General features: G+C 36.3%; 1 protein-coding gene across 4 annotated transcripts; it reads left to right on the top strand.

The window, feature by feature from the left end:
* The first annotated feature begins 110 nt into the window (after positions 1-110).
* Positions 111-27,375, top strand: LOC140149247 (uncharacterized). Of its 4 annotated transcripts, none has more exons than XM_072171483.1 (2): positions 111-569; positions 25,416-27,375. In XM_072171483.1, exon 2 carries the CDS (start codon positions 25,521-25,523, stop codon positions 27,339-27,341), a length of 1,821 nt encoding a protein of 606 aa, XP_072027584.1. In that variant the 5' UTR covers positions 111-569; positions 25,416-25,520; the 3' UTR covers positions 27,342-27,375. The 4 variants fall into 4 exon arrangements, with proteins under 4 accessions (XP_072027584.1, XP_072027582.1, XP_072027585.1 ...); XM_072171481.1 differs by lacking the exon at positions 111-569 and adding an exon at positions 23,602-23,777; XM_072171484.1 differs by lacking the exon at positions 111-569 and adding an exon at positions 24,558-24,706.

The raw sequence follows: 27,375 nt of genomic DNA, 5'->3' as shown, positions 1-27,375 counted from the left end.
ATACCCGCGTGTTACAACAGGGTGTGCATCTTGGCGGCGGGCTTGGCTTTTGGTGGTTGAAGCTCTCAAGATCTGACAGAGCTAAAAAGCAAGGCGAGAAAGTAGCGCATCAACCAAATGGCAAACGGAATCGTCAGGAGACGGACCTATAGCACAAACTGTAACATTATCGGCTGCATTCATTCAGTAAATTGACGCAGATCACACAGTCAACGCCAAGCGCGGCTTGCTGTAATGGCTTTTTAATTACGAAGAAAGTGTAGATTCAGTGACAGTAATTACATTAAGAAGACGCGCTGTTCACGGCTATCATTCTACAAACCACTGCTCAAGGTTTACTCCTCGTCAACTTACAAGCTACAACGGACTGTTTTCTTTGCTACTCTGACAAAAAACTTGTACGCACACAAGAAAATGAGATTTGCAGCTATTCACCACGTGGGTTGACGTGAGCACTGATATAAACTTACTATATATCTACTGCTGATAGCTATACATTGAAACATCTCCTAACGTATCTACTTATATGAGACAGTATCGTTGAATTTCAACTGCGGAAAATAAGCCTGGTAAGTACGCAACATCTTTGTATTTTCTCACCCTATCACCCTTTTAAAATCACATTTTATAGTATTTAAAATGAAAACTAAGGAACCATTTTCCGGCTCAATTGCCGAATTATACTATAATAGAACTATCTTCCGGTAACTTGAGAAGTGAAAGATTTAGCGCAGTAGAATCGATCGCAAAGGCAGAAATCCCGGTGCGGCGTTTCCTCAGTGGAACTGCACGCGGACAATTCGGGATGAATAATAGCGATAACGCTTTCACTCAGTGTCATTATTTAAGTCATAGCAATATACCTTCAGCAAAACAAATCTTTTTGTATTTGACTTGGTTTTTAATATTTCAATTGACGGTTAAATATTCACTTAAATTGCCCTAATCCATGTTATTTGTTACGCTGCATCTGCATGGGCAATGTCAATTATATGTGATACTTTCATTACTTTAATGCAATGCGCATCATATAAGAAGGAACCCAATCAGGGTAAATTGCATTTGAATTGTAATATAACAGGTGTCACCCCCTTTTGACAATCAAATATTACTTATTGCTAAGCTTTAACATGACTTGTGTTGTACAACAATCCAATCATGCATGCTATAAATTGTATGGCTGGTCTCTAAGTTACAGAAATTAGTCCAAATTTGTATTGGTGTTTGAGGCACGCAATCGGGTATTCAATTTCCACGTCTTTAAAGACAAGCGTCCAAATGTGGTGGCCCTTTAAGAATTGGCTGTTACATCTCCATGTACATCTCAGTGGGCATCATATTACCGGTTTTAACCATTATTGCTAGCATTTTAACGGGCTAATTTGGTGACGAGTATTAAGGAACCCGGAGTTTCATTTTTCATACGCTTGATGATATGTTGTCAAATTTCATCATACTCTCTCTCGCGCGCCTTTCCTCCTGTGTACTTTTCTATTACCAATTGGAAAAGGATATACTGCTTTTATGCTTTTTATCAAATCCCTAATGCTTACGATACTTATCTTCATGTAACTACATACTCTAAGTATCCGCTGTTCATTTACTTAGGCCGTCATATGTGCTAAGTAGTCGAGAAAAGACTCATATCCCAGTTATGGAACTGAGCAAAGTAAATGAACATTTAAGCATGTGATTATTAGCATAAGAAGAATTTGAGACGTATAAGCTTCTCATTTTCTTATCATTCAACTTTTTTATTATAAGCTCCTAGATTTCCTGATAAAGTCTTCGTGATTGGAGAAAATGACTGTATAATGTGGCGATTTTGATCTTCAATATCATATTTAGGAATATGGATAATTTCATTTATAATTGAAAAAAGTCTGAAAAAGACCATCGGCATGACTATATCAATTTTGTCATATCACCATCATTGATAATTGTGGGTTGTTGTTGTTTGTGAAATTTAAATGAACATTCTGCTCATTTGATATTTAAAATGTTGCGATAAGGACTGGTGTTGTCAAGGCGTTGATATCATGTCACTTCAACCCACGTTAACATTAATAGACATCGTCATACATTATTACTTCTACTGTCGTATCTGATAGTCCAAATATAAAATTCTCATATTTTTTATCAATTTTAAATATTATTTGTCCAACAAGTATTTTGTTCTTCGCCCTCTATCGTACTTTTTCATAGCTTGCTTTTAACGGTCCTCTTTTTGCATTTTCTATCAATTCTATTTTCTTCCTTATATCGATGAAATAAGAATTTGATAAGAAATATTTTGCCAGTGGGTATCCCTACATAATGTCTAATTCTATAAGGAAAGTATTTTAAGAAACTGTCAAATATTCCTGCAAATAGATGACCGTAGAAACGGCCATTCACTAAATTAATTCTAAGTACTGTCCACTATTTCAATCAAATCTTTGCTCAAATAATCTTTTTAGAATAATAATTATTTTTGTGAAAAAATTGATTGCAAAAGAGATGATTGTATCAATGATTATTGTGTGCACGATGTGAATATCAATAGGCAAGTGGACGTCTCAAGATATTATATGATAACATAGGTTAATCTTTTCTTTGCTGGTACCCACTGCTTGTGCAGTCGTTGTGTCACCTAAATGATTAGTCTGAATTTGTCATTTTCAATACTTTTTTAACCTAAGTATTGGATATACTTCCAAACGAGTACAAACATGCCTAGCAATGATCGGATGTAACCATGGTAACTGAAGCTGGTCTGAGGACTTTCAAGAGAATCTTTTTCTTTTTTTCTCCAAAGCGGCCTGTGCAGCAAAACCTTCTCGCATTTGCACTCAAGTTAAATGAAAGGTTAATAATGCAGAATCAAGAACGGAACTTGTTCAAAAAAAGACAGGTACTTAACAAACAACCTTAAGAAAAAAATGACAAAGTGGTCATATGGATTGTCCACTACTGAAGTGCAATATTATTCAAATAGTAATTCTTGAAAAGGATACCTTTTTGTATCAAAAGATGTAAAAACCTGATCAACTTCAAAGAGCAAATCTTGTCAATGACATCGTTAGAAGAGGCGACGAGTCGATTATGATAATATCTTGTAGATTTGACGTTTACCTTTACCATTAGTTTAATATGCTGCGGTACTTCTAGGCACAAACAACCATCGGTTGTCCATAAAATTAGCATTGTAGAATGCTCAATTTTCTTGCGATGTCTAAGTAACTTATATGAATACAGTTATAATTTTAGACATAGACTAAGACATAGCCTTGAACCATAAATGTGAAATATTAATTTTAACCAGTTTGTCATGCACAACCACTATACCCTTCTCCCCATACTTTTGGCAGAGTACCCCTTCTCCCCATACCATAATTGACAGAGTACAACTTCTCATCATACTATAAGCAGAGTGCCCCTTCCCACCATACTATTGGCAGAGTACCCCTTCTCACCATATCATAATTGGCAGAGTACCCTTCCCATATACTATTGGCAGAGTACCCCTTCTCACCATACTATTGGCAGAGCACCCCTTCTCCCCATTGGCAGAGTACTTCTCACCATACTATTTGCAGAATACCCCTTCTCATCATACTATTGGCAGAGTACCCTTCCCATTGTACTATTGGCAGAGTACCCCTTCTCACCATATTATTGGAAGAGTGTCCCCTCCATACTATTGGCAGAGTGCCCCTTCTCAGCATACTATTGCTAGGGTATTTCGGCTTCAATATAGACAAAATGACAATCTATCTCACAACTTAAAAGAACACTCTGGATAATAATACTTGCATCTACTGACTTGTATGGGCTTGCACAATAGAGTAAGATGTAGCAAATCATTTCTCTCATAATAAGCAAATGGGTGTAATCATATATGTATTCAAAACATGACAAGTAAAATCCAATTCCATTCTTTTCAAGAAAAAGAGTATACATTAATTTATAGTGAAATAAACAAAGCCGGTATGCAAGACCTGTAACAGGTCTCCTCAAGTACCCTTAGGCCTGGTTGCCCATTCTATACTTTCCACACAAATCATGTAAGAAGAAGCCGGGACCCTTTTAAAGAACATCAGTGATCAAAGTAATGCAATAAGAACACCATATGCTATAGGATGTACACTTTGTTTCAAGCGAGAGAGTGCTTGCTGTGCTAGACCGGCTTGTGATGCGTACATATTCATTCAGGCTTGTTCGGTTTTTAATGGACGTAGCGCATGTGCGCACGTACAAGTGCGGCAGTTAAAAAGCGGAGATAGTTAAACTAATATTTCTTTTTGATTAACGGTGAGTATGTGTTTAAAGGTGCTAAGTGGGGGGAAATGTTGGAGTGATGATGATTTATCTCTCGTCATGCTTGTATTGTTGAATGAGTAGAGCGAGCGACCGAGCGACAGTGGCTTGTCACTCAGTCAGTGTGTGTGTCAAACGAGTAAGCGTATCCTATTAAGGCCAACGAGGTGAAATGCTATCTTCAGTAGATAGCATTATTGGTACTTTATCTTGATGCACTTATGCTAACATTCTTAACGATACCGCATATGACCCTAAACTTAATTTATTATAGTCATTCTTAATTGATCTTAATTGATTAAGTTTAATAATGATATATATGTAATTTATTGTTTAATTTAATTGAATCAACAAATAAGATTAATTACACAAAATACTAAAAACTACATAATTGCATTTCTTTGAAAGGTAAAGCATCTAGCGCTAGCAACACAAAACAATTTAATTAGTATAATACCAAAAATATCGATGATGTGACTAAATAATTATACAATTGTCCTCACGCTGACATACCTGTGTTATTACGTGTCTACCCTCTATATCTTAAGAAGCGAATTGCGTTTTAAGTTGATTGCAAGATCAAAGAAGCGTAGAGCTCAAAATGGTAGTTTAGATTACAAGACTTAAATGTACCAGTGTCCCTTTAAGTTTGGTCCATTCTATCGATAGGTGTCGAGGAATGAGATAATGGGTAAAAACTATAGTGAGCAACTGTTACAATAATATTTGATAAAACAATCATATAGCCCACTGCATGTTTGGACACTCATGTCGATCTACCTAATCAATCAATGACACAGACCGATGAGACTTTGTAATGATATTGCTGTATGGTATACACGTAATACCCAACATGCCCAAACACTACTGTAGCTCATTTCACAGTTACTGCTTCGTTTAATTATCGAAAAACTACTGTAAACTTGTATGTGTTATGACAACGGGTCAAAAATGCAAAGAACAAAAAAGTCATTAGCCCAGTCAAATCAGAAACAAACATATCGAGGGTTGAGAGCCAGAAAGCCATAACTCACAAAGAAATCATTTGCGGGTTAAGGCTTTATGGCTCTCAAACCCTTATATACTAGTCAAGAGATCACGTTGAAAAAGTCAACATTTTTTAATAATTCTAATAAATATTTTTTCAAATTAGATTAGTGTCAATATTATATTTTAAATTTTAAAAGAACAGAATTATGGTTAGAAGCATTCTCTACAACACTGAACCTCGACCTCCTGATCCATAGCCTCTTTATTACATTGCTTTAATTTTGATACACCTGTTGAACTTCTGTGCATGAGAGATGAACATTCTTTCAGAAACAAACATATCAAGGGTTGAGAGCCAGAAAGCCATAACTCCATCAATTTTTAAAGAAAGCCATGAATTTTTAAAGACAAAAATTATGATTAGAAGCTTTCTCTCCTGATGCATGGTCTCTTTATTACATTGCTTTGTGCTTTTTGATACTACCTGTTGCATTTCTGTGCATGAGAGATGAACACAATAAGCGATGAGCATATAATGGGGCGATGAGCATAATGAGTCGTTTGTTCAATCAAGCAATGTTCATTCTTGTTCATTTTACAATATTGCCTAATTTATTGACGACAATATGCTGAAAATTCCATCCAAATTAAAAAACTGACTTACCCTACGTCTAAGATGTGATTATTTTCACATCGATGAAAACAATAAAACCCTTTTTAGCAAACAATCGGCAAAATAATATTAAAAGTACCCTAGACCCAGATTAATTTGAATCGGTCCAGATCCAGCACGGAACTATAAAAAGCTCGCCGTTTTTATCTATAATAAGGGTTTCAACGAGTGCTTTTAGGGACTGATCAATATATATGCCATGTGTCAGGGACGACGAGGGAATACACGAACTTTCCAATGAAGAAACTTAAGAAATCAGAAACACGTCATGTCGAGCGAACGTAAGTGGTGCGTTTGAACACAGCATTTGTGAAATATTGGTTGGTCCCTTATTGAGAACAATGAATCCATTGTCTTAATTACAGATCTTCATAAAATTCTATACTGTTTTAACTCCTGTACATTGAATAGAAAAACCTGTTCCAGGTGAATTCGGATTGGTCCAGATTCAAAGAGTTACGAAGACAATCACTTTCTGTTTGAGGTATTCTATCAGGACTGGCGTCATACATTCATGCATGCATATTAAAGTTATAAAATATGAATTTAAGCAAATGAGACATATCTAGCTCATTATTGGAATTCCGCATTAACTTAATTAATCATGGTTAAACAACATTTGGATTAATCCGACCATGCTGCTTCTTAACACCCCCATGACTGTATATGACAAGTAAAAACACGCACCAAATCGGTTTACACTGTCAATTATAGCATTTTTCTTCAGTTTTATCTCATGATTTTATCTACACGGGGTCAGATACCAGTCATAACCCGTGTTCTGAATTCTACTATGCAGGTGGTGACTTAACTGCCTTTTGATACATTCAACATTCAAAATTGCTAGATAGTCGTCTTTTCAAATTTGCAAATCAAAACAGTGATTAAAGCATGGTATTGAAGATTAATTTGCAGAGAAAGGTAAATAAATAAAAATACAATGTAATAATAACTAACTAACTAACTAACTAACTAACTAACTAACTAACTAACTAACTAACTAACTAACTAAACTAACTAACTAACTAACTAACTAACTAACTAACTAACTAACTAACAAACAAACTAACAAACAAATAAATAAATAAATAAATAAACAAATAAATAAATAAATAAATAAATAAATAAATAAATAAATAAATAAATAAATAAATAAATAAATAAATAAATAAATAAATAAATAAATAAATAAATAAATAAACAAACAAATAAATAAATAAATAAATAAATAAATAAATAAATAAATAAATAAATAAATAAATAAATATCTCGATAACTAAATCAATCAACAGGTAAAGAAAATAATTTTGATGTTCTAAAATGTCAGGTGGTTGAAATTAATAATCGACGACTTAATACATCCAATGCCTTAGTAATTTAGAGCACAGAACATGTCATACCATGTTTATGACTATATGATTAGTTTTGCCATGAATGTTTAATACATTTTCCATTCAATAAAGAGCAAAATCATAGATTTCAAGTTAATTTCAAAAATATTTAATAAAAAGCTATTAATTTGTGAAATGTTGATAACACAACAGCTTGAATCGGTCCAAGGCACTCGGTATCTACCTGGAAAGTGCATGAATATAGCTAAATTATTAATAGACAACATTAATTTAATGGTTTTATTTTTTGCTTATTAATTCCCGCTCTTCGTAATTACTATTGTATCAAACAGGTAAAGCGTTATACTAGAACGGAAATTGTGAAGTAATTTAGTGTATCGGTATATTTGATTTCATACATTTTAATATAGTTAATGATGAAGGACCATTACTCTTTGAGGGCACAACTCGACCAATAAGGCATTTATTAATCACAGAAAGTGGCTGCACATCTTTTCTAACATTCTTTCCTGCTTCAAAACAATGAAACAAACAAGAGTAGGAAATAATGATTCATTTGTTCCGAGAATGCTACGGTTAAGCTGGGTTGACTATCTTAATTATGTTAAATGACTGAAATAATATGTGTATCATATGCCTGAGTACATCAGATACAATGTCCTTAAACACAAGTCATGAAGAAAGTTTGAAAATAAATGGCCTTTTGTCTTTTATTAGTTTCACTCTTATTAATATGGACTTTTTCTATTCTTTAAAGGATAGCCACATCATTCTATGAACGGGGCAGTGTGTGTTGCTATCTACCCCTGATAGCAGTAGGCCCTACGGTATATGCGTGGTGTAGTGTGCGATGCCACTTCTGATAGCACAGTATAGGTGGTGTACCGGTATATTGTGTGTGGTTATCTACCCCTGATAGCACAGTATAATGTCTGGTATGCCTACAATGTGTGTTGATGTGTTGCTATTTACCACTGATATCACAGTAGGTGTGTGGTGCAGTGTGTGTTGCTATCTACCCCTGATAGCACATTATGTGTGGTGCAGTGTGTGTTGCCATCTACCCCTGATATCACAGTAGGTGTGTGGTGTAGTGTGTGTTGCTATCTACCCCTGATAGCACATTATGTGTGATGTAGTGTGTGCTGCATGCTATCTACCCCTGATAGCACATTATGTGTGGTGCAGTGTGTGTTGCTATCTACCCATGATAGCACATATGTGTGGTGTAGTGTATGTTGCTATCCTACCCCTGCTATTACCAGTGTGTGTTGCTATCTACCCCTGAGTGATAGCACGGTATAGGCTATTATGTGGTGCAATGCGTGTTGCTATCTACCCCTGATAGCACAGTATATATAATGTGTGATTCAGTGTGTGTTGTTATATACCCCCAATATCACTCTTGCATGTGTTGCTATCTACTGCTGATATCACCTTGTACATGAAAGAACGTGTGTTGCTATCTCACATGTGCAATTGATATCATGTGTGTACCGTATATATTTAAAACCGTGCGGTGCATATTTTATGTTGCTATCTACCCCTGATATAGCACTGATGAATATATATAATACAATTGTGTTCCTACTTTCCCCTAATAGCTATAATAATGTTTATGACTTGGCAGATTATTTTTTTTGTTTAAAAGGTCTATAACATTTATTTTTGTACAATCACCATTTGGTCATGATGATTGCAAACTAAGATAAGTGTTATAATGCTATCTGTCTGTGAACATGTCACGCCTCACATTGCCCAATAAATAAGACTGCAGAGCTATGTTTAAAGAGCACAGGGTCGCTCGCGCTAAGCTAAATTGATACAGTGTTCTTTGCAGCAGACAGGGCAGTCTGTCTGTCCTGTCGGCCATTCACTTTAGTGACATGTCACTCATACACGTATTAGAATAGCGTTACCTTCGCCGCCTCTAGCTTTGCTTGGCGCGAGAGGGGAAAATGATCCGATTTAGGAACAATCATCTCCGCCGCCTCTTGCAGCACACCGCTTGACAGTCACTTGTGACAAAAACCAATTTTCTTGATGCCATCAGTATAAGGTCATCATGCTAATTTGTCACTTTTCTGCGCTTGATTTCCTTTCGTCTTCGTTATCTATTGAAAACAAAACTGAAAGAAGGATGCGTAAAGAGTCAAATGTTTGCATTGCTGGCCATACGCAAGTGCTCATCATCAATTGTGCACCCTCGTATTCTGTTAAGTGCAAAATGGTCCGCACGTGTGACCCATTTAATAAACTCCTTTGTATACCTAGCGACCTCTTAAACCTTCTCTAGCTTGCACGTGTCACTATACATTATTGTGAAGCACTCCATACGATTGTAATATTATGTAAATATGATATCAAGTATAATAAAAAAATACTGCATACCGTTTGTTTTTCCTAAAACTAGAGCCACTCGTACAAATCAGCAATCCCGAATGAATAGGCAAGAAAAAGAAGGACGACTGGTCTACAAAGTTAGAATATTATCAAAACTCTGCGTTTTGTCAGACCCAAAGGGCAACATTCTAAATATACAGAAGTCGAAGTTCTCTATATATTGCAATGCATACTATACTCTGCACGATGTAGGCCTAGTGTTCAAAATGCTGAATATTTTCAAATGATAAAAACGTTATTACAAATATGCAGCAGACCTTTTAATGCTTTTAAAGTGCAAGGTGGATAAAAATGTGTGCTGACTTTTGTCAACATGTATTAGCGGTCGTCAAATTCACACATATCAGCTTTATTTGTTGCCACTTATCCTTTTCTTCCTGATCAACCGACTTGATTCAACTTTATAAGTTGTACCTTTAAATGGAAACGTATCAAAACAAAGGTTGTCCCCAAAAATTATCACAAATGTCAGTTGCGCACATATCGGACGTGAGGATGAGGTAAGGCTCTCAATGCAACCTGGTTGTCTCTTAGGCTAAGAAAAGTCACTCGACCCCCGGGGCGCTTACACCGCGATTGTTTTCTCGATGTGTGATTTTACGAGTTTCGTGAGTTGGCATAAAATTTGTCTGATTTCCAAAGGCTATCAGTTTTTTCGGAGCTTGTGTTCTCATCCGGTAGATTTACCCTAATTCAACATTCAACACTTGTCAGTGTTTTCATGTTTACACAACACAAACGGGATATCAAACCGCTACTTGTTATACTGGAATTGACATCATCCGCGTGTTATTTACACACATAGCATCGCTATCGACTAGAAAAAGGGGGCCAGGTAAATATATCATTTGAAACAAATAACAAGAAATAGCAGTCATGCTGTTTTAAGAATTTTGCTATCATAATTTATAATATTTATCCAGCCAGAACTCATTTAATGTTACTCAGATTAGATGTTATTGTACCGCTGTGCTGTCTTCAGTAGATAGCACTCAAAGTATTCATAATCATGATGATTACTGCAGAAAACTGATTCGAGCGCCCTCTCTATTGTGCAAACTCAAGTCCTGACTTATTGTTATAGTCTGAATAGACAGTCAGTTGGGATTCAGTTGAACACACTGTACCAGTAAAGTAAACGATAGATCTGGATACAACTATTGCGTACGGATTATATCCTCCTTAAAAACCTGTCAGTGATATAAATCCGTGATATTTTACACCCGCAGACATCACAGCAAATCCCAGTGAAAACGATTGGCAACGAGTTATAGCAATACTATCCGATCACAACAGGTTTTTGGCGCATCTGTGGATTTGGCTTTTGCAAATGAATTTATCTAATACAAAACGTATATATTTCAGCCATTGGCATTTTACCTCCAGGCGGACTTTCCATTATAAATGTCGTTATTCTGATTTGAAAAATAAAATATAAATAACATGAGATTTAGCCACCCGCCTTTTGAGTACCAACTTCAAACTGTTTAACAGTGCCGCGTATTGCCCCGCAGCCAAAACATTGCGCCTTAAATATAAGGGTATCTGATTTCATAAATCGTTGATTGTTAGTTTAGATGTTTTGGTTAGATATTTGTAATCATCTACCAAGCCCAAAGATTAGCTGACAATTAAGTGATTATGAGGCTTCTAGAGTTACAATTTCAAATTGATTCGCGTCATAACCAGCCAGTCAGCCCACAATGCAAACCTTACCACACCCACATTCCCACACCAAAGTGTCCTATGACCTGCAAGTTGCAACCATACTGCAATTTGTTTTATGTACACATGGACACGTGCACACATACGTACAAAAAATCACTGAATTAAACTTATATGTAAAATGCACAATAATCCAACATATGGCCATTAAACACGGCCGTCCTCACCCAAACACATCTTTCCCACCTTGATCAACACAAAATAAACGAACAAAAACACCCATCTGCCCCATATAAAAAAAAAAGAAGCTAAAACACACTAATCGACCAGGCAGAACTGTTTTCCCTGTCGGAAAAACCCACATGTTCGAAAAATATCATTTTCAATTTGTTGATGCGGCCCACGGAATATACTTGCAAATGCCCCCCAGGCAGAACTGTTTTCCCCAAAAAAACCCACAGGTACGATGTGTCCAAGTTCTCGTATTATGTTTTGATGAATCCGAGTGTGTGAAAATATTGAATCCAACACAAAATAATGATAAAATTGGATGTACGCCCAATATTTATTGGTCTCACTATCTCGACCAATGGGCTCAATTGATCCAATTTTATATCATGATTACGTCGTGAGCAGAAACAAATGGCAAGGTAGTTTTACCTTCCCGTCATCCATTCATTGTTAATTCTAATGATACTCGTTCACACATCACATTTAGCTTATTTAGATATGCGCGTTTTCAAATCACAATACAGTAAGATCCTTGGGCATGTACATGTAGCTAATGCTATGGCCCTGTTGTCATTTCTTTTTGTTGTGGGGGTGTTGTGGGGGTGTTCATTTAGAACACAAGTGTTCTAAATTTAGGTAAGTGTTTTAAAGTTGAACACATTTGATTTTGAACATGTAAATTTTCAACTCCTTTTTTAGGCATTGATACGTATAAATGCTATACGGCGCGATTGAACACTTTGTGTTCAAATGTCTTGATCATTAGGTGTTCGGAAACAAACACACATGTTCTACAAAATGACGATTATATGTACTGTTTTAAACGTGTTCACAAATTAAACGTGATTCTGGAAATTGGGTTCACAATCAGCTGTAACAATATGTCAATAAGCATCACCATCGTTCTAATTCAGAACACTTTTTTTTTAGCCGTGTATGAATTGTGGGTAAGAGTCTGTACCGGTCGTGTCTTAGATGTATTTTTTCATTTCCTGATTCTTAATGTTCATTTTACTCTTCAATTTAAGTCAATCCTTAAAGTAAGTACCTTTATTTCAATTGATATATGCTTTTGAAAAAGTGCCTGCTATCAGAGATGGCTGCTGAATAAAATATGTTCATAAGTGCTGACTTTAAAACCGCACAAATGTCCTGCAACAAAACAATAAACATCAAGAAATAAAATAATACTTCAACTCAAAAGGCACTTAGATGCATCCATTTGAAATAAGTATTTTGATTATTCTCAATTATTAAGTTAATATCAACTCTTGATTTTATTTTCATTTGCTCTATATGTCACATTTGATTGTCCGCGTAATGTCAATGCATGCCAAACGCGAAAAGTGTTTCAGAAATATAAAAATTGTTGTAAGTAGCTACTTTGCTATAAAGCCGAACATTGTATGACCAATCTGATACATAGTGAGGATAAAAGTCATGAATATTCAATTTCGATATTGTCTTTATAGCTGTCAATTGCATGGACGAAAAAAATCCTAAAAAACACTTACAAATGATAACGTTCAATATAATGTTCGTCATCTTAGCCTGTTCTGGTGTAGCTGAAGCGGTAAATGAGACGTAAGCTTTGACCGAGTGATACCGCCAGCTCTGTCTTCGAAGATGCGGTGATGAGAAGGTTAGCACGGGTTATTGCTTATGTACACAGGTTAAGTCCATGTAGTTTAGAAACACTATGATAATATAACAAGTTCTGATCGACATTAATATGCTTTAATTGATATTTCTTTCGCACCGAATCTTGTTAAGATAAAACAGGTGGATATGATGTAATATCCAGCCTGCCGAGACTATGCAAAGTCAAAACATCTTGTTCACTGCTTTTCATGTTTTTGTTTTGGTTGTTTTTGTTTTTTGGGGTTTTTTTTTACTCAAAGTCTCTTATATTAGGTCAAAATGTATGATAAGTTCAGCTTAGAATTCAATCAATTGGGCCTATTTGAATGTGAATGGTCAAAGGGCAGGGAAATGGGGCGAACATCTTAAAATACCTCTGACAGCACATGTACTTGAAATCTCAAGTTCAAACACAAATATGTCAAGTAATCGCACATGATCCTCCGTTCTTCCGCTTTACACTGCAAATTCAAATTAACTGCTTTTAAGTCGATCCATCTGGACAAAATGAAGTGAAAATTCAAACATAATAGGTATAAAATTCATTTCACACAATATATCTCCAGTATAGATGACCTGGATATTACCAATTCAATACGCGATCATTTTTTCCGCTTTATGAATATTAAAATCGTCAAAAACAACAATGAGGACTTAAAATGCCACGCCGTGTTCATCTTGATATGTCGTCTGCCATGCTGATTATGGCGCGAGTTTTCCTCACTTGTTAATTCACCAACTGTACGTATGTTAAGCCCTCTGTTTCTCAATTCGTGATCCCTTGTCGCGTTTGGTAATTCTCATAAAATATTGTGAATAGAAAGCAAAGGAGAGAAAAAAAAATACAACAGGCATGAAAAAAGAACACGATTTGACAATCATTTGAAGTAAAAAAAACCAGCATATACGTAAGAAATTCGTGTTATTACTGAAGACATGAGAGAGTACCTCAAGGATTAGCGCAATACTTAGAGAAATACACACTGTATATGATGTTTTCGCCCCTGGCTTGATTTTATGTCTTTTTCACCCGTAGTAGCTTAAAAACGTAAAAGGAAAAGTCAGGCAGACGAATTTGACGATGTTTATCCCAGATAATCACCACGAAATCGCTTGTAATTGAACAGCCCAGAAATGTTCATTTTTGCCCCAAGACGGATTTTGATTTTAGTTTTATTTTCTTCAATTTTCAAGATTGTAATATATTCTATACAACAACATGTAACGCAAGTTTATAATCAAATTTGCTGTTATTCGTTGTTCACAATATGTAATTTCTCGAGTCAGAAAAAGGAAAAGAGCTTAATTCGTGTTTTGAATTTCATTTATAGACTGGCTTTTAAACTACACAGGACTGGAAATTGTATTCTCAGTAGTGGTGTTATGATGATAATTTGATACCGTGTCGATATTGAACAACGATAGTTAAGATTTGAATACTTTAACACATCCGTACAATTTGACAATTTTGCTTGAGCGCTCATTTATCTTCGATATCTAGAACTTTAATGCATAAATTTGCTTCAGAAAACTTCATTAAACATTTCAAGAGTTTAATACACGCACAAAAAGAGAGACAAGAAAAAAATGAATGCCTTGCCCCTTTTACAGTTTAGTTTTGTGCAAGAGGTTTGAATGTTTGTGATAATAATACGAATTTGTTAGGAGTGAGTGAATTATGGAAGCGGGTGGTTGAGTAAAGGAGTGGGGTGGGTGAGGGGTGAGTGAGTGAGTGGGGGGGGGGGGGGGCACGAGGGGTGAGTGAGTGAAACTGTTTTTCACAGAGAATGCTTGAAACGCTGAAATGATATTACATGACCATTTGCCATATCCATAGGTCAGTTGCACTTTCCAAATTGAAACCTGGTACCACATAAAGATTTTATTGATTTATTTAATTGAAACCGTCATAATTGTGTTTTCAATATTCAAAGCAAGGCTAGATAAATATCGGCCCACAAATTAAATGCTCATTGCATTGTTACATAACTACAGTGCCAGTATTTCGTGTTTAGTCATTTTTTATATTATTGGAAATTTGATATGTGTATAAGCATAATGCTCTGAAAATATCAATTTTATGCAACACTGAAGATGTCTCACAGATCAGATCGGTCTATTCTACTTCATTGCTTAATTAATAAGCGTCTTGATTAAACAAAATGAAAACAATCATTTCATATGATATCTTAAGCAACACGAACCCCTACTGTTCTAAACAAAAGTCACTTTCAATAATGTTATCGAAATCAAATATGTCCCAATTTGGCTAGGGTGATAATCACCACATAATCAGTAAGCAATTAGTACAGCTAGACATAAATGGGGCTCGGTTTTACAATGACATAAAAATCGAACTTGACTAAAAAGGCTTAATTGCTCTGCCTATTTAATTGTAATGATGTCTATTAGATTCATCTGCCAATATAGATGTTGGCTCATACGAGGCTGATTGATGGGAATGCCAATATAGATGTTGGCTCATACGAGGCTGATTGATGGGAATGCCAATATAGATGTTGGCTCATACGAGGCTGATTGATGGAAATTCTTAAAGTCAGTCCCATACTGTCAAGTGTACCTGTTCATTTAGTTATTTCAACAGAACATTTAAAGAAACAAGACAAGGAAACTGTATTTGAATTCAGTAAATACTGCACTGCGTATGCCGGCTGTTCATTGACATCATTGTTATTATTTTGTTATTACCTCAGATAAAATAAAAGTGTCGATTCACCCCTCTTGTCTCATTCAGTGTTTAAAATCTAAATCTTGACACCACACAACTATAGAGCATTTTGAGTCCCTAAAATCGGTATTAAAATCATTTTGCGTGGATGTATCAAATTGACATCAATTTAGTGTACCGATGATGAATCTGTCGTATAGAGACTATCCATCATTACAGGACAGAGACTGAGCTATAATAAAATAATGAAGCAGCCTCGTTAAACTTTGTTATTCAGATTGATGTACCGATAATGTGTCGGCCAGCGTGAGGATTTGGTGCCCCGTGATTAATTCATGCCTTGTTTCTTTAAGTCCTCTAACAACGCAAACTCTTAAGACTGCAAATGGACTTTTTCTTCAATCTCGTCCTGAAGGCATAAAACCAAGAAATTGAGACTGCACACATAGAAATCACAGACTACCGCCTGACTGTCTTTTGAAATTCACCTAGTTCTTATCAAAAATAATTAATTCAATGAAAACATAAGAGATACATTAATGTATTTATAATCATATGTTTACATACGCTAGCAACTTCAGGTTTTTATTACTTTTCCATCAAATATTCACTTTATTCGGATGTTATTTTGTGGTTGGGCTTTTAAAAGAGGTATTTGATCATTCTTTTTTCTCTCTTTCTTTCTTTCTTGAAAGGAGAAAAATCGCATTTACATCAAGTAGCTCACTTGAAAACTCGCCATGATCACAGGGATTAGCAGTACTTGTGAGTGAGTGAGCAGTGCGCCCTGGAGTATTGAATATATCGTTAATTTATACTTATCAGCATTAAAATCGAACATTAAAATAACATGTATTGCCAATATGGGTAATTTGACACAGGTTTTAATGGAACTAAACCATGACGGTTGATTTCAATATTTGTGGGTAAAATGATGGTAAAAATTCCACGGAGAGCGATATGATATTTGGCGGAGGTGAAGGCAACATCATACATGAACCCTTAGCATTATTATGATGGGCGGATGGACAGACAGACGTCCAGACGCAAATATCCCATGAGCATGTTGAGATGTTGAGTGGTCTTGGTGCAAGTAGTGCAACTTGATTTTAAGAAATGGGGATTCATGTCATCATTATTTGAAAGCTTGTAAATTACAAGGCGTGAGGCTCTTACACAAAGAATAGGAGTGACTTTCTACAAACTTCTCATGATAACCATCAATGGGCCTTAATGGGCATCTTGGATTCAATCTTGGATTCAACAACATTATGGCAGAACTCATGCAACACTGTCTGCTTTTTAAGCCCCGATATCGAACTTTTCGAAAACTGACTGGTAAATTTCCCAATTGACAAATTAACAAAATGATAATGTATGCTAATTTAAAGATGTCACATTTCTACCCATCTATATGTTGATGTTATTGTTGTTCCCCACATGAGGTGCACTTTCAAGAAACAATAAGTGGAATAACAACAACAGCAACAACAAAAAATATCACAGACCATATAGACGAAATGTGCACAAGACACACAACATGAACTACATAACCAACGCTGTTTACACGATCGTCTATTAGAACCACTACGGCATATTTACATCAAACTATTTTTTGTCAGTTTAAAACTTTTACCCCTTGATGTGGCTCACGCATGACCTATTCGTACCCAGGCATCTCTTGCCAATACGATTTACTCGTTTTCCTTCCAATTCTCCACTTGTTGTCTCCTTTACTTGTTCTATGTGACTTAACTGAGGGAGACATATCTGTAGCTCAGGGCGTAAAGAGTACCCTTTTACACAAGGTAACTAGCGTCGTAGGCAATCAAAGTGGACATCATTTCTATAGAAGAAGAACCTCCTAACGCAACTACACTGTACATCTACACGAATATATACTCAGTGCAATATTAGTTAGTACTAAAGGCAAATTAGGAACCTGTCGGAATGGGGCTACACGAGGGCAGTGATAGGGACTTTGGCTGACAGGTTAAAAAGAACACGTCCTTGTTTGCTACTTTATACTTTCTAACAAATGTTCAGTCAGTTGGTTTCCTGTGCATTTCTACTTGTTAAGTTTGTGCCAAAGGCTGGTGGGCATGACAGGAGTTTAAACAGAAAAGAGGCCTGCTACAATATACAAGTGGCTTTTGTGGAGCTAAATCGGTAAGGGCAGGTCTGTCATGGATGTGTTTTTGCAAGTGGATGTTCCGTGCCTACAAGTGTGAATCGTCGATGCTCTCAAAACCAGCCGTTTTAGAGTTAGCACACGATTTGGTAATTGAAATTCGTTTTTGTATTCACGCAAGGCACGACTAGCAAGAGTAATGATTGACAGAAGCAAGAATCGCCACCGATTTCCGATCTGCGGATTCAGGAAGAGTGCATGAATGGACGCGATTAGCTATAGCTACTTCCCTCGTTAGAATGACTTGGAATTCAAATCCATACGTTATAGGGAGCAACAGTTTAAATGAAACACAGCGTGAATTTCCTCCTCCTACTAAGATGATTTTATTGTCCAACGAACAAAGGGCTTCCACTCCATTTGTAAACTGGAAGTTAAAGAGATACTTGAGCTTAAAGGGTCTAAATAACCACGTATGCATTAGGTAACTTATTCGACGTGTTGAATGTTTATGTCAATGTAAAGTGCTTTTCATACAAATCCGAGCGCTCTAAAAAATCTAAAACTGTAGACAATACGAAAATTAAGACGATATTTCGTTTATCTTGTCATAAAGTCAACCATGAACGGAGTAAAGGACATAGCCGATATTGGAAATGATTTTGATGAGAACTTTGTTGCTATCTTCAGTAGATAGCTAGCGCACTGCACAATATAGAGCCAAAACGAGAATTGTCCTTTAGTAATATCGTCAGCAGATAGCTCAGCGCAAGCACTACACGGAAATGAAACGCCACCATGAATTAAAATATTCATATAGTGCTATCTTCAGTAGATAGCACAAGAAGCGCACTTTAATTAGATAGCACAAGCAGTAAACTGAATTATTAACCAATATGAAAATGTTCACATATTGTTATCTTCAGTAGATAGCACAATCAGCCAACACAATTAATAGCCAACATGCAAATGTTCACATATTGCTATCTTCAGTAGATAGCACAAGAAGCACACTTTAATTAGATACCACAAGCAGTAAACTGAATTATTAACCAACATGAAAATATTCACATATTTGTTATCTTCAGTAGATAGCACGCGCAGCAAATATAATTAATAGCCAACATGAAAATTTTCACATATTGTTATCTTCAGTAGATAGCACAATCATCAAAAATAATTAATAGCCAACATGCGAATGTTCACATATTGCTTATCTTCAGTAGATAGCACAATCAGCAAAAATAATGAATACTAGCCAACATGCGATTATTCATATAATTTGCTATCTTCAGTTGATAACACACGCAGCAAATATTATTAGTAGCCAACATACGAATGTTCACATTATTATTGTTACCCACAATAGATAGCACAATCAGCAAAATAATTAATAGCCAACATGCGAATGTTCACATATTGTTATCTTCAGTAGATAGCACTTATATATAGCGCAGTATATAGCCAACATGGGGATTTTCATCTGATGTTATCTTCTGTAAAAAGCTCACTCAGAGGAACAAAGAGAATAAATATATAATTTTAAAAATTGCTATCTTCAGTAGATAGCACACAGTTTGGCATAGGAACGACACATTATGCGGTGCATATAGAGTTAAACATACTGATAATGATATTTCACTGGATAAGTGTTTTATATTCAAATAACACGATTTGACGTTCATGATAATTTAAATTTAGTGGCTACCACTGGTAGCAGACAGGAAGAGCACTATGTTATATGCTCTATTGTGCAAACACACCCCTGTTTCAATACAATAAATGTATAATATATAAAATGACAATGTTGTTGAAACATGCTGTCATATGACGTCATATTAATGCTCATGTCCTTTTAAATAACAACGTCTGATAAAACATTATCTTCCACACCATTGAGTTTAATCCTGTATGGATCCATGTGGTTAAACACAGTATGTTCACCTTACTTTTAGCTGAGCGTTTTAAGGTAACACCCAATACAAAAGAAACAAGTCAATAACTAAAGAACACTTGAAAAGACTCAACTAATCGAGTAAAATTCCAATCAAATTTTGTGGCAGGTTAATGGTGCGTTAACGAGCAATCAAGACACAATTGTCTGCAGTCCAAACATGCCTGAGTGGTACATTCGTACACTGCACAAAATATTTTACTCAACATTGAGTAAAAAGGTCACAACTCAACAAATGAGTAAAAAATTACTCAACATTGAGCTCATCAATTCCTCTGTGCCTATCATGAACATGATGAAATGTCTCAAAAATGGATATACAAGGTTACCTATCATTCATAAGCCTATCTGACTCAACCTTTACTCAATTTTTTTTATTCAACTGTTGAGTTGTGACTTTTTTACTCCATTATTTTTTGCAGTGTAGAATTGTTATCATGATGATCAGGAAAGTGACATAATATATACCGTCTGCTTTATTTTGTTATTGTCGCAATACACCGAATTATTCTAAAAAGTAAAGATTTTATTCAGCATAAATACTAAGATAGAGAACATAGCAAAAGTATACAAACAATTTTAAAATGTGCTGAAGATTTAATAATAAAAAGGTCAACTTGATCAATTTGAGGATCAAATTAGCAGGAACTTTTAAAGATGTTCGAAGGCTGCCGATTTGTTAACAATACTTAGTCGTTATAATACTTATGTTCAATGTCAAATGTTAAATACCAACGTGTTAGGAGGTCCAGTATTCATTATGATAATAGCCTTGTAATTGTTATCCTCTTGGATTAATCAATGATGTGATTGGACCTTTTACGTTTTCAAGTACATTTTATCACAATTGTAGTTAAATGATGAGTGCGTATTGTAAGTATATTCAATTCAGAATCCAATGATATGATATCATTTGTGTAAAGCATTCCACACAGCTGCTCACGAAGACAAAGTCACGGAAGACCAACTGAGTATTTGTAATGAGTGATATCAGCCACGCGCCCAGCTGATGAATTTTCTTTGTATCAATTTGTCTTGAAGTGTGTCTTTTAAACTAATAATATGGCAATTAGATTCTCATTAACAAATAGACCAATTTCGATGTCATAATTATCAAATAAGATCGATTATCTTGAGGTAAAGTTGAAATTATTTAAATTTTTTGGGCTTGTTGAAGAGTTTTACTATCTAACGCATTTTGAACTCAACGAGTGGTCGACCTTTTTTTAGTATAATGTGAAGCTTAAAACATGTACATCAATTTTTTCAGCTAAAGAGGCTCGTCAACAGAAAATAGAGGAAAAAGAAAACACTTCAAGTCGCAAATTTTAGTCCGCCTATAACTCATTGACTAAGAAAATACAAACAAAGTTGTGCAAATATAAGTGACCAACTTGGAAAGGAAACTCAGTGGTATGGGAATTCTGGACACACGTCTGGACACACTGACCAGTCCAGCTCCACGATGACCCGCATCCGAAGGCGGGTTATTGTAGTTCAATAGGCCATATAAAAGTGCACAAATAATTAGATAGGCCACGTTTTGTAATACTTCAAAAATACCTAATAATAATAACGCAAATAGTGGCATAATATTGTACCTTATTGTCTAAAGGGACCACGTGTGTTGATTAATATTGGTGATGGTCAATATAGATAGCAATTATCTGGATTGGATAATTGCTTGCAAATTAGGACATCGTCACGGCAGGAGTGTGCATGAACTAATTGAGTAATATATTAAGGCCAATTACTTTTATAGCAACACGTGCCGGGGACCGAGATAACAAAATAATATTTTCATGAATTATAATGAGTCTTAAGTCATTTTCAATCACCAGGTTCTTTGTTGGAAAAGAAAACATTTTGTCACTAGCATCAACAAAGATGGATGTTTTTATATCGTCTATTTACGTTGCGTTATCAAATTTCTAACTTGGCCACGTACACAATAATACGGTATTTGGACTAGCTTAAATAGGGATAATTATTATTGTGTGCGATCTTGTTACAAGGATCTAGTTCAAATTGTCTAGATCATTTTAAGAGTACATCTATAATCCGGTGAAGCTATTTGAACATTTAGGCCTACATGATACTAATTACTATACTTACTCATGGTATAATCGTGAAATTATGCGTTGGTGATACAGTGTTTCTGTACTGTAGGCCTATATAGTACATGAAATATTCAACACAAACAAAGAAGAAAAAAATGAATGTTATAGATTTATCATAGCTCATTCCCATAACAAAATTCCAATGGAACTAACACCGAAGTATAGAAGTTTGGTGCCTTTTTTTGTCTTGCTTTTTTTTGGTTATCTACTGAAGATAGCATTTATTGATGGATGTGAGATGTGAGATTAGAATATTGAAATTTGTTTTCCTGAATCAAGAGACAAATATATTCAATGTTCTCAATTCATCCATAAACTGTTTCTCCTCTTCACCAGGCTCACACTGCTTTCTCTCAATACTGGAAGGTTGCAAGATGTCAGTCAAACTGTCTTGGTCTCTAAGCAAACTTACTACTTAAGAAAGTTGAAAAGAATCTAAAATGAACATCCGCTGAGTTGTTGAAAGCCTCAAAACGTTCTTTTCAATTTATGAATTGTGAATTTAGACCATCTTTAAAGATGCCTTTGGGGAGTATTGATAGGCGCCACGCTGGGCGTCAAGATATCCATAATCTAGTCTTTGTGGTCATGTCAAATGTTTAAAAGGAACCTTTTGAGAGGTATTCAACTGAAAAAAGGTGTTTACTTGAATGGCGTAATTGCAACTCGGTTTTTGGGAGTTGTAATCCTACCACTTGTAAAAAAAGAGATCTTTGAAGAATTAAAAAAAATGATGTTCTATTGCGTTCACTCAGTTTCCTTTGCACTTTTGATACCAATTTGACTTTAGGCATAACAAGCAGATTAACATTCCAATATGACTTTCAAATGCTTTAAATCTACTCTAATCAAACATTGATAAAATGAATACGAAATTATAAGAAAATGCTTTACCCATAAATTCTAAACTTATAAAACAAAACAGTATTTATTTGTTAAACCTTGAATGCATCAATATCAGGCATATATTTTTCCAAAATTCAATTTTGCTGACGACAACCCATAATACTTAAAGCACAACCCATGCAAGAATGCACAACCAATGAAAACAACAATATAATGATTGTAAAAATGATAAAGAACAGTGACATTTCGAGTACTTGGCAAACAAATTCCCGCCGAGTGCTCCTCCCCGATGATTTACTTTGAAATGGTCTAAATTGTGCTGTATTGTTGTCTTTTGTTAGCTTTACATCGATCATGTATTAGTAAAGTCTAGCGTTGAACACCTCTAATTGCGCTCTCTTGTTAAACAATCCGATAACAGGCATCTTAATGCCAATGTACTTTTGCACTCATTCAAACATTATGACGATTGATAGGTATGTTATGTGAAGTGGCTTAAACTGATAGTAAATACATCCCTATAAAAGTTATTGTTTCTTTGAATAGATAACACGTCAACATTTAGTGACAGGCCATTTTGTGTAAGGTAACGTGACAACATTGGTTGGTGCACTTTTGAATAAGAGGTCATGCAGGACACATTACCCAAACTAGAAGGGTCTCTTATTATTAATTTGAATTTTGGACGGAGCATACTTCTTGTCATAGCATATTTTGTGGAATAGTTGTAAAATCTCTTCATCGGATGTAGCAAGTTGATTCAGATAGGCTTATGAATGATAGGTAAGCTTGTATATCAATTTTTGAGACATTTCATGATAGGCACAGAGGACTTGATTCCACGGCAGTATTTTCATAGTGTTGAGAGTTCATTTGTTTGCTTATTTACGTGTTTTAACCCATATTGGTAGAGTTTAAACCCATTCACGAAAGAATGTTTATTCTGAAAGTACCGGTATAATACTCATGAGAAAGGGTTTTTTCGGATCACCGGACCAATGCGCAATTGAGCTAAAGGAGAAGAACATCGAGGCCTTCAGTTCAAATCCTGGATGGTCAGTGATTTTTGTCACTGGCTGGCAATTTTTGTATATGTAGACTTGTGTTAAAAACTTTCTTATTAATTTCCATTATGGTTCAACTTAATTTATTAACTGTGAATCCTTTACATATTTGAAACTCAAAATTTACGAATTGTTCTTCATTGGTAACATTTCAATTGATTTGTAACTAATTTGCATATTGTAAATAGGTGGAAGGAGGAGGAGACAGGGAGATCGACCACTTTCCTTTTTCACGGAATTGAGGGCCACTCCTCACAACTCATTTTCAAACAATTTCACCTTATTAATTCTGCCAATTATTTCCACAATCTTGAACTGACCAATCAGTGAATGTTATCATGGTCCATAAATTGGTGACATGCGCAGAAAGAAAATGGAAGTTAGAAATGAAATTTGAGCTAATGATTAGCGTAGGATAATCGGGTTGCGTATTGTTTGACAGTGACAGGATTCACACAAAGATAATATTTACTATTGTGCGTTTGTCACTTGGCTGTCATTTATATCGAATGATTGACAGCTCAATCGGAAGTCAGCAAAAGTTGCATGTGCTAATACTACTACTACAGCCGGCCAACCTATCCGCACTTCTCTGTTCCAGCCCCCAGACTGATTTGATAATTGTTCCATCTCTTAACAAGAAAAGTGGTAAATGCGCTTTGCTCTCCAAAAACCTCACTCGGCAGGCAATTGTCTTCATTCTTGCTCTTACCACTACGAAATAGATGACGTGCTTTTTAACAACGACTGTGATTTCTAGCCGGTAAAAAGCGTCGTCGACTTAGCGAGGAGGTTCCGAGGTGTTTAGTTGATTTACGGCAAGCGAACCCTCGGCTTGTGGAGTGTTTAGCGGAACTCACAAGCGTGACAGCGCCGGTTTGCACCTCCTCATTTAAGCAGTACCCGTTTCATTTTTGCAAGCCGTAACGGCGGTAGTCCAACGCGTCTCAACTACTATCTTGTATGAACAGAATACACAACTACTTATTCCCTTAGGTAGGTTGACGATAAGAAAAAATTAAGGGGCGGTCGTGCTTTGGAGTACAAGCTATTGGGAGGAATACACGGGCTTTCCAACGAACATTAGCCGAATTTATCGCATGCTTAATCGTCCAAATTGCGGCTAACCTAATTTGGTTTTGCAAATGAAATCTAGTCATTTGTTGATGATTTTCGTACGTGTTTTGAAACACTAAAGCAGCCATTCACCTTACGCCGTTAGCATAATGGTCTTCCCGCCGTTAGTTTGCTTGCAGTCATCGCCTTGTCGTCTCAAGATTTTACTGATTGCTCACTGCCATTTGATTTGCATTTTGACTAATTCTCTTTTTTCTTTTTTCTGTTTCTATTTTTACAGGAAGGTGAATCGCGGACAAAAACCCACCTCTTCGACTCCCTGGTTGGTTTAACAATTTCTGCTTTTGGTGTCTCGTGTTTAATCAGCTAATTGGTCGCTGTGGAGATGACAGAAACTTTGCCAGCAAAGCTGCCCGCCCGTCACTTGGGTGAAAGGGACTTTGATGAGCCTTGTAGTAAGATGCCGTCCGAATGCCCTAGTCCTCCAGAGGCCACAACGTCAAGTCGCAGTGAGCTCGCATTCTCTATAGATCGCATCATGGGGAAAAGCGCTAAGCAAAAAGAAATTCAGAAACTTTCTCCTCCGTCCATCAAAGCCGCTCTGAATCACAAATCAAGTCGGTCTGCTGATTCACAAATGTTTTTCTTAACTGGAGCTCGACCAGGGACTTTTTCACCAACTTCACCAAAAGGTCATGCTGAGTTGCCTCTTGGTCGTCAGCCTCCAGAGCCCATGTTTGGTTTAGGTGATGTGGTGGATGGTTACCCCTCGGCTTACCCCCATCCTTGGTTGAATGTTGCTTGTTTACCACAACAATTAAACTGCAGAACTGCTGCTAGTATTGTAAGACCACATCCATACTATTATGGTGCTGCGCCTCTGTTAACTAAATGGATCAATTCAGCTGCCGCAACTGCTAATAAACTTGAACAATTTCATATGCATAATTTACGTGAACATCAACGGTTTGCATTAGGGGCCCACCCACCTCACCCTTTTACTGGACTTTTTACGCCGTCGGCATTCAAGCCAATCTTGGACACGGTCGCTGATCGACCTGGTTTCTTAAATGGACACGCAGCATGGAAATTAGGCGGGAAACCTTTAAGTCGGTACCCTAAATTCTGCGACCCTACTCTGTCCGTTGATACAAATCACAATACTAGTGGATTGACTAAAGATCCTCAACATCAAATGCAGAAAGGCAAACGCAATGTCAACAGTCAAAAGACTTTCACCTGTACTGAATGCGGTAAGGTCTTCAACGCCCACTACAACTTAACGCGTCACATGCCAGTTCATACTGGGGCTCGTCCATTCGTTTGTAAAGTCTGCGGAAAGGGGTTTCGCCAAGCCAGCACTTTGTGTCGCCATAAGATCATTCATACTGATGACAAACCTCATAAATGTCGCGAATGTGGCAAAGCTTTCAATCGCAGCTCTACTCTCAACACGCATCTCCGAATCCACGCCAACTATAAACCGTTTGTTTGTGAATTCTGCGGTAAAGGTTTCCATCAGAAGGGTAACTACAAGAACCATCGCCTGACTCATAGTGGAGAGAAAGCTTACAAGTGTCACATCTGTCACAAAGCATTCCATCAGATCTACAACCTAACTTTTCACATGCACACACATCAAGATAAGAAACCATTCACGTGTTCTACCTGTGGTAAAGGGTTCTGTAGGAACTTTGATTTAAAGAAGCATGCCAGAAAATTACACGGTGAGACTTCTGAGAAACGCGACGGACCCCAGACACCCAACTCAGCTTCTGAACCTGACAAAGAACATAATAGCGATAGTACAAGTATCATCAAAGTTGAAAATAACGACAAAAAACAAGGACCAGAACAGAACAACAATTATTATTCGTCTCAACACAACAACAAGGAAGTCAAGCTACCACTTGAAGTTGGGCCATCAGAAATATCACCAAGTAGCAGATATACACAGGAATGGTTACAGAAACGCGACAACCACGAACCAGCGACAACTCTGACAGTCATGAATGCAGATACAGCCATGCACATTAAATCTAAAATGCAAACTCTTAAAAATGAACTTGAACACGTGCAGTTGTCCTCTACAGGCCCACCTCACCACCATGCAGGTGTGTTCCCAATGCCTCTGACGGCAGCACCACCATCTCTATCCCCGCAACTACCGCAGAACTCTCACTTGAACATTGTGTCATGCACATAACTTTATAACGAAATAGACTATTTTATTGATCAAT

Source organism: Amphiura filiformis, chromosome 3 (assembly GCF_039555335.1).
Source record: "Amphiura filiformis chromosome 3, Afil_fr2py, whole genome shotgun sequence".
Lineage (NCBI taxonomy): Eukaryota > Metazoa > Echinodermata > Ophiuroidea > Amphilepidida > Amphiuridae > Amphiura > Amphiura filiformis.
The sequence above is the reverse complement of the archived record's forward strand: the minus strand, read 5'-3'. Positions and strand labels throughout refer to the sequence as shown.

Excerpts from the sequence above, each read along its gene's own strand:
- LOC140149247 (XM_072171483.1), top strand. The coding sequence starts at position 25,521 with ATGACAGAAACTTTGCCAGCAAAGCTGCCCGCCCGTCACTTGGGTGAA.